The sequence below is a fragment of the Paramacrobiotus metropolitanus genome, unplaced genomic scaffold, assembly GCF_019649055.1.
Source record: "Paramacrobiotus metropolitanus isolate TYO unplaced genomic scaffold, Prichtersi_v1.0 Parri_scaffold0000253, whole genome shotgun sequence".
NCBI classification, from domain to species: domain Eukaryota; kingdom Metazoa; phylum Tardigrada; class Eutardigrada; order Parachela; family Macrobiotidae; genus Paramacrobiotus; species Paramacrobiotus metropolitanus.
Window position 1 is genome coordinate 78,453 of NW_026570473.1, and position 13,865 is coordinate 92,317.

Genomic DNA, 13,865 nt, shown 5'->3' on the forward strand with positions numbered 1-13,865 from the left:
ATGGTAAAAATTCCGACTGGAGGCTGAAATCGCTGTTCGTCCTTGTGTGAATCGAATGCATCCACTTCCGTTTCGTCCCTAGCGCACAGATTCCCGTTACGCTTTCAATCGTCACATTTTTGTTTGATTAATATTGGTCGGTGTCTAAAAAAACTTACGATTCGGAGTCTGTAACGGAAAAGCTTCGGATAGCCCTTATCTCGTCATTTTGATAACCGACGTCACTCGACAAATTGGCTTCTTGATTAGCACTAACATGGTTGATTTCACAATCAGTATCTGTAGGAATACAATCGTTATCATCGTCAGAAATCATGGAATCTTCTTTTCTTGTCTCCATCGCATAGAATAACTTGACAGGAAATCAAGCGCCACCCCACTGAGGTCAAGTATTACATGCCATTACAGATAGCTGTATTTCATCAGAAAATGCTTGTTGTAAGCGTGGCGATAACGATGCACAGATGTGCGAAGGAAATGCGACCGCGCTACCAAAAGAACTTTATTAAAAATGGCAATTTTTAATAAAGGCACAATGCCCGACAAATCTAGACCATCCGCAGGATGATCAGAAAACCCAGAAAGGGAACAAGAAGAAAACAGAATCGACCAGTCAAGATATTTTTGGCTGGGAGAAGGCAAAATCAGAAGTGAGGCTGTGCATTTTTAATGCACAGTCGAATTGGAAAAAACAGATCGGAGAGACGGTGCGGCATCCACGCAGCCCCACCATCGTGGGCGGTGGCACCGGCCTCCTAGCATGCCACGGGACGGAACTCCGAGCTCCCGCGAGGACACACCAAATCGAACAAACAACACAAGAAATGAGCAAAATGCGACCGAACACAATTTGCGGCGCATATACTACGTTAAAAAATCACAAAAAATTTGGCGATTTTGATGAGATCCATTCCATAATGAATTCAGCTTGGAGAATCACTTGTCCTCCATATCAGCATTTCGGCAGCATCGCTCACGCATCGTTCAACATGTCGGTGTCAGCGTCAGCGGCAGCAGTGTCAGAAATAGAATCGGCTGTGGCAGCCCCGGCGACTGCGTGTAAAGCATCGCCTACGGCTTCGGAGAGTGCATGTTGCAACGGCAATTCTTCCACTGTCTCGTGGAAAACATCGGCTTCGTCGCCTTGCGGCGCGATCGGCTTTTCTGGCGATCTACCCGTCCAAGCAGGTAATCGCTCCGGACTTTCATACCGAATAAAGAACATATATCCGGGATCGGTCATTTGTCTGAGCGTTTTCTTTCTCAGCTCGACGAGCATGTTTTCCACATACTCATTAGACGACGGCTCAACGTGGTCTTGGTACGACTGTGTCGTAACGTAAAAATCACGTTCGGCTTTATTCATTCGGGATAACGGCAATTTCGCAAGTTCCTTCTCGTCGAAGGTCTCACGGGTCGGCGGAAACACAGGTACTGTATACACCTGCGGCGGTTGTGCAGTACTCGCTGACTGCTCTTCCCCTGGAACTCTCGGCACTTCTATTAAAGTCGGCTGTGCAACATTAATTTGTTGCTGCTCAACCAGAACAGTTGAGATCGGCGGCACAGGTGCGGGCACAGCTGGCAACTGCTGTGTCTTTTCTGCAACACCCGTTTTATTAGCGGCTTTTACTACATTCTTATTTTTATTCGGCTCAGTACTCGTACCTGTGGACTTGACCGTGGTCGTGTCCAACAACGACGGGGCAGACCCGAATTTTGCTAATGGCAAATTCGGCTTGACTACAGGAATTATAATCGGCTTTGCAATGGGAGGAGTCGGCTTGACAGGCTGTTTCCCACCCATCACTCCCAATTGCGGCGTCGCAGTATCACCCGACTGTTTATTCCGATTATTACGGAATTTCTGCTCCGGCTGTACGGTTTTACTTCCCGTAGGAGTATCCGGCGAATCTGGTAGCGGCCTTTTCTTATAACTCTGGCCCATATCGTACTGTTGTTTACGCTGGCCATAACGCTTCATACGATCGTCGATGTCGTCATAACAACGACTTTCCTCCGGCTGATCAATGTCCATATGGACAGGGCCGGCTGCGGCAATGGTGTCTTTTAACACCTGCTCTTCCTGTGGTTCGGTTAGCGGCGCACCCAGCATCCCAATTAAATCAGTGATCTGGGCGTACTCCGGCCGATTAATGGCACCATAAACTGCTTTATGGGCGCTGTGGCTACCAAGTAGCGCGGCTAACATATTTAATACGGCGGCTTTTAATCCGGAATTATATGGGATCGTTTCCCATTTGATATCCCGTTGGTCTAACTCGTAGTTCATAAAATCGGCTACCTTGCAGAAGAAATAAAATTTTGCAGGATCGGCTTGGGGGAGTACAAATTGCATAAGAAATTTCTCCGACGTAGCGTCCCCGTAAATTCGAAATTGAGAAATAACCTCAATATCGACGGCTGTGAACGGCGTAAATAAGTGCTTACGATCAAGCACTGAACGCAAATTACTTCGGCGGCTGGTTGCATAACTCCGGATTTGCAGAGAACGCGACAAATCGACTGTGGAATAATCAAATTCCATCATACGGTTTCCTAACCCGGTTTTCTCCAGGATAGCGACGGCGTACGTCATGAGTCGACGTAAATACATCATCTCTCGCTCGTTACTTTTGTTAATACCGGCGACGGTAGCGAGCTTATGGATATAGATAATAAAATCGGCCGTGTAGTGCTTTATATCGCGCACCACTTGATTCGGATTGATGGTCGGCTGGCGTGGTCGTCGGTTACCACGATACTCGCGAGAATTGCTCTCACGTTGCGGCTGTTGTGATTCGTTCGGCGGATTATTCTGCGGTTTAATCGGCTCCTTACGCTGTGTATTCGATTGCTGATAATTAGCAGATCGAATTTTCGGCTGATTTCCGCGCTGTCTGCCACGATTCTGCAAATCAGCGGAAACTTTAGTCTCATATTTCGACAAGTCTCTCCCGGCAACTACTATATTCTTGCCAGAATGGGAGTGATTTTCAGACGGCTCTAAGGTGTATTCAATACGGTGACGAGCACCAAATACTGATCGGCTACTGTCGCTAGACGACGGCTCCCTAATCGACGTATTAGAGTCGTCAATTGACGAACTACCTACTTGCTTCGACAGTCCGACACGCGCGTCTGGCTTCACACGCGACGTGCTGGGCTGCACTTCGGCTGGACGCTGCTGTGATGCAGCTCGGCTTTGGTACTGCTGCGGTGCAGCACTTCCCGGATAACCGCGTTCTCGCAGCCAGGGATCATAAGTCCCTGCACTGTCGGCACTGTTCGGCGGCTGCTGTAAAAGCAGTTCGTTATACGGTTGTACTTTAGAAGTAGAAATGAATTTAATTACCAGTTCGTGCTGCTGACGGTAACTTTGATACTGCGGCTGATTAAAAGCGGCATCGGCTTGCTGCTGATATTGCGCATATTGCGCCGGCTGGTACTTTGTCGGCTGGTACTGCTGATAGTACTGCATCTGCTGAAGCGGCGACATGGGATTCATAGCATATCCCTGCGACATAGTTAAATTAAGAGCGTCAATTTCCCACTGACTGGGATTATTGTCGGAACGATTTAAAGGAACACATTCCCAAGTACTTAGGGAACAAGTCTCGGAATCAGAGTCGGAACTAATTACCTGGTTCGTCGGCATCTGCGCTTGTGCAGGATAGCTGGTCGGCAGCTGCATCGGCGCAACGTAATTCGGCTGTGTTGGCAATTCGGCAGGCAGTGGCATATCGCACCACTGTGGTTCACGAGCGACTATCAACTTCCGGGCTGCATCGTTCATCCTGATACGCACCCAAGGTTTGGTTTGGAATACCGGCTCGAAATGCGTCTCACCAAGTGTGACATACGCATCCAGGTTGCAGTTGAGGACTTCGTTAACCAGTCGGCTCACGACGGTGTCCTTCTCCTGTTCGCTGTACAGCTTGTCTCCAAAGAGACATTCGGCGCATTTTCGGCGGTTGGTGTTGTAACGGCAGCGATAACACTGCGTCGGCTCCATATCATCTATAATAATTATACTGATTAATTTACCGTATTGTTCGACGATTTTAACGCTAAGTTAATCGGCAACTAATAAGAGCGACAAGGTACGAACCACATTTTAGTGGGGAGATAATAGCGGCTTTAAAGTATTTAACCATTTTATCTAATAGTTATTTTCCGGCTTGCTGCTATCGGCTACTTATTTTTCGATTTAATCGACCTGTTTGAATTGTGCGAGGGGCACAGACCACGATTGAGCAGGGGATAATGACGGCTATTGAATTAATCAACCATCTAACTGGTGATTAATTATCGGCTAATTTTACGGAATCAATATCGACAGTTATCGGCGTTTTTAATTCTAAATTGAATTATCGACGTGACGAATTACATGAATAATTCAAGAATTGTTTCAGTAATTAATCGGCAATTATTCGATATTTATTTCGATTACGGCAATGATTACTAATTACTTCGTAAGCAATAGTGAAGATTCTCCAGATTGGAGCGGCTAATAGAAATCGGCAAGAGGTATGGACCACTACGGTAGAAACTAGTGGGGATTTAATTCGGCAGGTGGTACGAACCTCACGATAGTGAGGATATAGTCGGCAACTATCTTACATGTACGTATCCGTTTTTGTTACGGCGCACATGTAACTTGAGTTTAATCGGCTTTTTCTTATTATTTTTACGGCTAGTATCCTCGGCAACCACCCTTTCGGGTTCCCACTGATCATCGTCATTGACGGCTTCGGTATTATTTTCGGTATCATTATTTGCGGCTTCAACGGTTTCAACTGTATCGGCTGGTATGAACGGCTCAGCGTTCACATTTAGTCCATTTTCGGCAGATTTCGGCAGGGAGATCGTACTGGTTATTCCCTTACGATTCTCTTCGGTAGTATTATAACGTTTGAGACGCTCGCAATTCACGATGCGAGTTTCTCCCGGCTTATCTTTATTCTCAATTTCAACGGCGTTAGTATACGGGAAACCGGTAACTTCCCATCTACCTCCGAATTTTTCTCGGAAAGATTCGGTTTCACCTTTCTTCTTCTCTCGCGTTAGAAAAACTAGTTCACCGATCTGATAATCGTCTTCTCGACGTTTTTATTAAATCGTTCGGCCGTTTTTATAAACTCTTCTCGCATATAAATTTCGGCTAACTCATGCGCTCGTGCCAAATTATGGCGAAATTCTTCCATATATTCGGCTATCGACGCATGTTCGGCTGGTACATTGGTCTTAGTGACCGGATCGGCTGGAATAACCTGCTCACGCCCGTACAGCATATAGTACGGCGACATGTGAGTAGTTGCATTAGCGGCTATAACAAACGGGAGAATGGTATCCCAATTCTTTTCCCGTCCGTCGGCGGCGTACACTGCCAGAGAATCAGCAATGGTTTGCATTTGACGTTCGACTAAGCTTCTACCAATCGGATGGTAGGCGGCACCGAAATGATGTTGAATTTTTAAGCGATGGTTGATCGCTTCAAGAAGCTTATTGTGGAAATGAGTTCCACGATCGGTATTTAAAATATGCGGCGTGCCATAAGGCAAAAATACGTCGTGAATAAGGAAACTAGCAACAGTTTCCTTTTTCGCATTAGGAATCGGCTTAGCTATTACGAACTTAGTCAATTCGTCAATAGCGACGGCTATGTATGTATTACATTTTGGGGTAATCGGCAAAGGTCCTTTCAAATCGACTTGTACTCGTAACCAAAGAGCTCCGATAGCTATCTGTTGTAGCTTACCCGGCGGTGCCTTCCGTTCGGTTTTACGGTTTTGGCACAAGTAACAATTGCGTACGTATTTATCGATGTCGGCAACCATGCCGTCCCAATAATAACGAAGCGCAATTGCTTGATACGTCTTTAGTGGACCTAAATGCCCACTAGCCGGTGTATCGTGCATAGCATGCATTATATCGACACGCATATGCTTCGGCACGACGAACCGTCGATCAAGGCGGCCGTCTTTTTCGGGTAATCGGTACAAAACGCCATTCCATAACTCAAAGTATGGATCGCGTTTGATTAAATGAGTGCTTTCGGCTTGGCCCTCAAGGGCATGAATACGCTTTTCGATTACAGGATCCTTTTCCTGTTCGGCTCGATAACACTTAAAATTATCTTCGACTTCGTCATGTTCGGCTGGGTCGGTGATAGTGACGACTCGAATGGTCGGAGTACTAAACTTCCGATCTTTCATATCGTCCCAGTCGTCATCGTCGGCTGTTTCGACCGGCGGTCCGACTGGATGTCGGCTTAAAGCATCGGCATTATCGCATTGTTCACCCGGCCGATACTGAATAGTCATCTCGTGACTACTCAGCTGAAGTGCCCAACGGGTCAGACGCCCGTTCAAGCCTTCTTTCCTCGACACAGAACGTAACAAGTTTGTTAATGCCTGATGATCGGTTTGCACATAGAAATGTGAGTACTCGATGAAGTGTCGGAACTGCAAATACTACAGCCATACATTCCAATTCGGTGATCGGATATTTGCGTTCGGCATCGGTTAGGAGTTTGCTAGCATAAACGATGGGATGCCCATCCTGATGTAGGATAGCTCCTATTCCAATCGTACTAGCATCGCACTCAATAACTGTCGGCTTATTTGGGTCAAACTTGACCAAAACCGGCGCATTAATCAATGCATTTTTCGAATCGACGAACTCGGCATCATGTTCGGCTGTCCATTTATTCTTCACCTCAATTTCGCCCTTTAGCAAGCCATACATGGCTCGGGTTCGGCTTGCAAAGTCCTTAACGAACTTCCGATAGTAGTTACATAAACCGAGGAAGGACCGAAGATCCTTCTCAGTTTGCGGCTTCGGATATTGTTGAATCGCGGAGATTTTCTTTGGATCGGTTTTGATTCCGGCTTTAGACACTATGTATCCAAGGAAGTGCAACTCGGTTTCACCGACATGGTACTTGCTCGGTTGAAGCGTGAAGCCAACCTTTACGAGGCATTCACACATTAGTCGGATCTCACGGATCAAATCGTCGAAATCCTTTGCGGCTACGATAATATCGTCTAAGTACGCAAAGATATTCTCATTGCGTACTCCTACAAGAGCCTTATTCATAGTCTCTTGGAATGTTGCCGACCCATTGCACACACCAAAGGGCATGCGCAAAAATTCGAAAAGACCGTCCTGCGTGATAAACGCAGTCTTTTCAGTTGAATTTTCGGCCATTTGTATTTGCCAGAATCCGGCATTACAATCGACACCTACATAATATGCATTATCGGCTACGGATTGAAGCAATTCATCCGGTGACGGCAAAGGATAATTATTCTTTTTCGTTGCGTCGTTCAACTTTATATAGTTGACGCAGAAACGGGTGCCGATAGTACCGTCTGGATTCTTTTTAGAAGCCAGCACAACTGGGAAACACCAGTTGCTATTTGATCGGCGAATAATTCCTTTTTCGAGCATTTCTTTAACATGTTCTTCGATTATCTCCCGACCTGGCCAAGAAGTACGGTGCGGCTTACATTTAATCGGCGGGGAATCACCCGTATCGATGTGATGTTTTACAATTGTAACATCACCAAAAGGTCGGCGTTTAGTGGCAAATAGATCAGGGTATTCAAGGAATACTTCCTTGATCTTCGCTATTTGTTCGGCTGTTAGCTTAGAATTTATTTTAAGCGTATCGACGGCTTCTCGGATTTCTTGTTGTTCTTCCGGTGTTCGTTCGGCTAATTTAACGGAATTAATACAGATCTCATCATCTTCTATCTTTTCATACGGCTCGAGATAACCGATGAATTGACCTTTCCTGATCGACTTTCGGCTATTATGGAAATTGAACAATCCCAGTTCAAATTTCCCATTAGTTGGTCTTACGACTCCTTCGATCGGCTTAATATGCCTCTCCATGTAAACATGTGGGCTCGGCCAGAACATAAACTTATCGGTAGCGAATTCTTCGGTTGGATCGAATCGTGCTACTACTGCAGCCATGTTTATACCAGGATTGATTAGAATTTTATCGGTAGCGAACACCTTAATCGATTGGAGGCGTGGGCTACTAGGGGTAGATTCAATAGTAGGCGACTCAGAAAATTCCCAAGTCTTATCAATAGCTGTGGGATCAGTTGACTGATCAGGTTCAGCTGATTCCCTAATAATCGGCGTAGATTCAGTATTTTTTACCGGCTCTACATTTGCAATGACTAGATTAGACGCGTCATAAGGTTGAATACTGGGTAGTGTTTCATTAGGGCCTGGTATATTTTCGATTACGGTATCGGCATGATTCGGCTCGTTCGGTTCGACATTCGCAATATTACATGCGACGTCATCGTTCGGCTTTGGTTGCGGTCTACATTTTATATTCGGCTCATCTTTACTAAACTCCATTACGGACGCCATTGGGTGAAAATGTGCCCGAGGCGCTCGGTTAGCTTTAATCATGCCTTCCGCTTCGGGAGGCGTATTATTCGGCTTATATTTCGGCTTAAGCTGATACGGCAACTGTACGGCTGACTCTAGCTTTACTGTAGTCATTTTTTCTAAGTCGGCTCGTAATGCATATGGTACATCGTATTTGAAGTACTCAAATGCTTCCTTCAGCTTCTTCTGTTTCTCTAGCATCAGGATATATTCGTCTCTGATTGCTGAATCGAGATTCTTAATAAGCTGTTCGGCTTCTTCAGGACTTATGCCTGTAATCGGCGTACTATCATCTGCTATGACAAGAATATCTTGTCGAGTTTTATGGAATGATTTCGCTAGTCCTCGTACTTCGGAAACAAAAACTTGATATTCTTGCCATAATTTAGCAAACGACTTTCTCGGCGGCGGTAGTTTAATGCTCGTTTTGCTCGTGGCCTTTGCCACGGGTATCGGAACAATTTCGGCTTTAGGGGTCGGCTCTTTAGAAATATCAATAGCATTAATAGTTGGTTCCGATGCCACGGGTATCGGAACGATTTCTTCAATAGTATTCGGCTTTTTAGGTTCAATAGTTGATGGATCGACCATTAGGGTATTAATCCTACGGATCCATTGTAGTTCATTATCACGGACACCAAAGGTAGTACCGGCCAAAAAGTCCTGACCCAATAGCACTTTAGTGTCGTCGACAGTCGGCTTAATGTAGAAGGAATGGTTAATTAGTTCGCCAAATATTTTAACGGGTACCGTGCAGTAGTGGGTTACTAAAAATCCACACATACCACCGATTCCTCTAATGTTTAACGGCTTAACCAACGGTAGTTTTTCCAGTTTTAGCTCATCGACGAACTCATTCGAGATGAGTGACGTCTCGGCTCCAGTATCGACCATAACCATAACGGTTGTGCCTAAGATACGTGCCCACACCTTTAACGGTGGCGCTCGTTTCGGCTCTTTAGTTGAATCGTCTTTAGAATCGTCAATATTGATTTCGTTTATAATCGGCTCGTTTAGTTCGATCGGTTCGGTGATTCGGATACCACTAATTGTTATTATTTCAGTAGTATCCGGCATTTCACCAGGCAACCGGGGAGTACTGCCGGAAGTTACTCCCCGTTGTCGTTTTCCTGGCTACTGGCTGATGCGGCATATTCATTTTGTCTCGGCGGCGGTGAACGTGACGTCGGCCTTGGACCTTTCGACTGGCCCTGGCCTTGGCCACGCGACTGTGAATTGTTTCGGGAACGGCCACTATTAGGGGTGCCCGTTCCACTACCGGCTTGGCTTCGGCTGTGGAAATCCCGGGCGTACCGGCGATTCCCCGTAACCGGATCGTGATACGACAAATAGATTGGATTTTCGGCTCGGGGCACGTCCTTGAACTGACATGCCTCAAAGTAGTGCCCACAGACATCACATTGCTGGCAGTACTCAACGACTCGGCCGTTTCTCATCTCCTTGTCCAACCGTGGAGCCCGGTTAGTATTCTCGGGAATACGTCCGGCGTTCTCGGCCCACAGCTGGGAACGGTTCGACTGTTGATTATTGTTGTTATTGCCGGCTGGCCTAACATTGCTATTATTAGCATTATTTGCCGGCCTAATATTACCAATATCGTTGCCATTATTGGCTGGTCGATTTGGTCGGCGATTCCCCACATTAATGGGGCGCGGCGGGCTGGCAGCTGCTGCCGCATAGCTCGCCGGCTTCGGCTGGGTCTGTACCGTACGAACGGTCACAGAGTCGGCATCTTGGTTCTTACGCTTACTGCCGACCGGAATCACATACTTTTCGGGATTACTCGCCGTCAAGTAGCGAATCTTTTCCAAGAATTTTTCCGGCGTGCGAGGGTCCATACCCTCGATTTTATCATGCAAGGTTGCGTGCGACTTAATACCCTTCATTAGAAAGGTCACGAATTGATCCGGCGTACCGGCAGAACCGGCCTTATCCCTCAGCGTCATCATCGCCTGAAAGAAACTCTCAAGCGATTCCTGACCTGGACGGTACGTTCGGTTCGTGAGTTCGGACAACGCATTTACAGAGCGTCTGGTATCGCCGAACCGCGCAACCAATTGGTTACGCCACTCCCGGTACGTAGTCGGCTTATTTGGGGACGTGAGCAGGCCGTTGTACCAGATTACTGCCTCGTCCTTTAGACAGTAGGCTAGTTCGGCTATCTTACGCTCATCGCTAACCCATCGGTTTTCTTTTGCGGCTTGCTCAAATTTGATGAGAAAACTATCAATATCTTCCTTACTGCCATTATACGATGGCCTAGGAACCGGCTGTCGTATGGCATCGGCTAAGTTGGCTTTCCTTAATGGACTATTAGTTCGGCTTGGTCGTTTACTTAGCTTACGCAGTTATTCCCGCAGAGCTTCACAGATTACCTCTGCATCTTTATGGGAAACCTGCTGTCGGCTGATATCTACTGTCGGGGCCGGCTCCATTCGGGAGTGCATGGTCTCGGGCTGGCCAGCACGCATTCGTGTAGGCGGCCGTTCTTCATAATCGATTTGGTTTTCGACTGCGGCCACCATCTGTTGATGCGTTGTCAACAGACGGTTATAGTTTTCGGCTAGTACATCAAATTCCGACCGGATTCTCTCACTCGACTCTTGCAGCGTAGAGATCGAAGCGAGTCGGTCGTTCGACTCCGTACTCAACTTCCCGTTCTCTTGGATAGCTTCAAGATACTGTTTACGGAAGTTGGTCGACGAGTCCTTTTCGGACTTTAGTTCGGCTTGTACTTTTTGTAGTTCGGCTTTTAGTTGATCGATCCTATTATCACGTTGTCTAACTTGGGCAGCGAGCCCGACAGCGGCTTCGCTTGCCTTGTTATGGGAGCCCCTAGCAGTTCGTAGCTGCTCTTTGAGGTCATCCAACTCGGCTTTCGTATCGCAAATCGTCTTATTACGTTTTGCGATATCTTGTTCGGCTTTTTCGTATCGGACTCTAAAGTCCGACACTTGGTTCTGCAACTCAGCCACTGTATCGGTGGCTTGCATTAACAGGCTGAACCGAGGCCCTTTCTCCCCTGTCGGCTGTAACAGCTGAATCGGCGGAATTTTTAGGATTGGCGTCAAATCCTTGCCCAAGGCCCTATCAATAAGACTCGGACTGGAATGCGCCTTCGGTCTCAACGGTACCACCGTTGTCGGCTCCTCCTCCTCGTCATCCGACGAGTCGGGCGGCTTATTTGATTCAGGGTCGCTAGTATTAATTAGCGATACCGATGATAGCGTCGACGTAATCGACTCTGTCGCGCTATCGGCTCTCTCTACGTTCGGCTGGGTTTCTACCTCGATCATGGCCTCGTTCAGGTCCTTAGGGACCATTGGCGAGGCCGGATGTTCTACCGACTCAGGTACTGGTAGATCGGCTAATGGTGCTCTTTTCGGCTTTCGCTTATTTGTTTGTAGTACTTGATGTACTACTTCCTCACCACCGGCTACTATTTGTTTTGCTTTCCCGCGGGTAACGTTGCGGGCTGCGTTATCATTTATTTCTGTTTCTTTCGGCTGATTTCGGATTATTCGATCGGCTGTTCGTAAAAGATTACTAGCGAACTGCTTCGCTTTGTTTACTGGTGTTCGTTCCATATCGGCGATATCATTGAAGTGCAACCGATAATTATTACGGTTGTACTCTAGTAATTGGTACGGTAAAGTTAAAGGTAACTCACATTCAACTTCCCACGAATGGGTCGGCGAGAAATTGACCAAATCGCAAAACGATTTTCGATTTAACTGAAAAGAGTATAAACGGTCAATCGCGGCGGTCGTTATTGTAATTAGTACCTGATAACACTATTGACACCCTATACTCTCGGCTGGTACAATCGGCATTCCATAGATCTCAATACTTCGATTATTGAAATAATTCAATAACTGGCAATCGGCGATTAATCAAATTACGGCGATTACTCAAATCAATAGTAATTATCAACTAATTACACGGCAGTTTTCGGCTGTTCATTCAATCAGTCTCCAGTCAGAAGGCTGATGAACCTTCCACACTATCCGGCAAATCAGGCCTAGATGGCCTTTAAATTTTCGAGATTAGATCTGCGATGCAGATCCGGCAAGCTCAGTGGAAATACGGGCGATTAAACCCCGATATTTCACTAAAATTAATAGTAAAAATAATTTCGGTTATTCGGCTTGTGCTATACAAACCGTTTGGATTTATCGTTACAATTCCAACGGTTTATTAACGATAATACGGCAGTCAATTTCAGTAATTCACCGAAATTATTTTCGGAAATTAACTGAAATGATTTCAGTGGTGTTTGAAAATTACGATCGATAATTTGATTAAATTATCAGCGGTTTCCGACTTCCTTCACTGGGTAACCAGTAGAAGGTAAATTCCACAATTTTCCGGCTCACTTCAATTCTAATATTTCTACTAGAATTGAAGTTTAAACGGTGAAATCGAAAAAGACAATATGACACGGCAATTTCGAATTAAATTCGAATAGATTTTAACGGCGTACGATTCGGTTTTCTGTTCTGCCTTTAAAGCAGAAAGTTGATTTCACCGTTTTCCGGCTTGTTTTAATTTTAGTATTTCTACTAAAATTAAACTGTAAACGATAAATTTAAACAACGATATTATGCGGCGATATCGAATGATAATTCGATTGAATTTCGACGGCAAAAACCCAGTATTTCCACCGTGTTTTTGGTGGTTTTCTTACGGCAGTTTCATTTTGATTACGGCTTGTAATTCTAGTTGTTACAACTAAAATTATTTCGACGATTCGGATTTAGTATTTCTACTAAAATAAGGTTCGGTGCAGCAATACCCAAAACGATATTATACGGCAATATCGAATGGTAATTCGATTAGATTTTAACGGTAAAAACCCGTGAATTTCGGCGGTTTTCTACAACAATCTCGAGGAAATTTCGGCTTGTAAATCTAGTTATTTTAACTAGAGTTAATTCGGCAATTTACGGCATAATTTTACGGTAAATATCAACGATTTCCGACGGTAATTGGTAGCAGCATACGTGCATGAAAGCACTAACACAGCTACAGTAAACGGCAGCGTAATACGGTAGCTTTGAGGAAGCTACCGTTCGACAGAATATCGGGTGACTCTAGAAAAACTTCCAGAGACTATCGTCAAAACATTCTAGAAGTATTCTAGAATTTATCGGCTGGTTGTTTGCTGTTGCAAACACAGCTTACCTACTGACTGTTGAGCGACGCGTCGACGTGAGACGATGGTGCTGCTGACTTGCTTCGGAGATTCGTTTCCGAATACAGGATCGTTTCTTCGCTCTCCGCTTGCTTGCAGGAGTATCCCCGATGTGAGGGCTTGCTCCTGGTATGGGGGAGAGACGGTTAACGGCGGATGGCGACGGGAGATCGTTGCAGGAACTCCGACGTGTCGGGCGGCTGCAGTGAGTTTCCCTCGTCGAGGCTGTATG

At 45.9% G+C, this 13,865-nt stretch overlaps 1 protein-coding gene across 1 annotated transcript; it reads right to left on the reverse strand.

Moving 5' to 3' along the window:
* Positions 1–328: 328 nt before the first annotated feature.
* On the reverse strand, positions 329–13,859 carry LOC129601581 (uncharacterized). Its single transcript, XM_055500416.1, has 5 exons — positions 13,624–13,859; positions 3,644–4,020; positions 3,356–3,517; positions 3,116–3,298; positions 329–2,911 (listed from the first exon to the last, which is right to left on the reverse strand). Exons 2-5 carry the CDS (start codon positions 4,013–4,015, stop codon positions 974–976), a joined length of 2,655 nt encoding a protein of 884 aa, XP_055356391.1. The 5' UTR covers positions 4,016–4,020; positions 13,624–13,859; the 3' UTR covers positions 329–973.
* Positions 13,860–13,865: the final 6 nt, after the last annotated feature.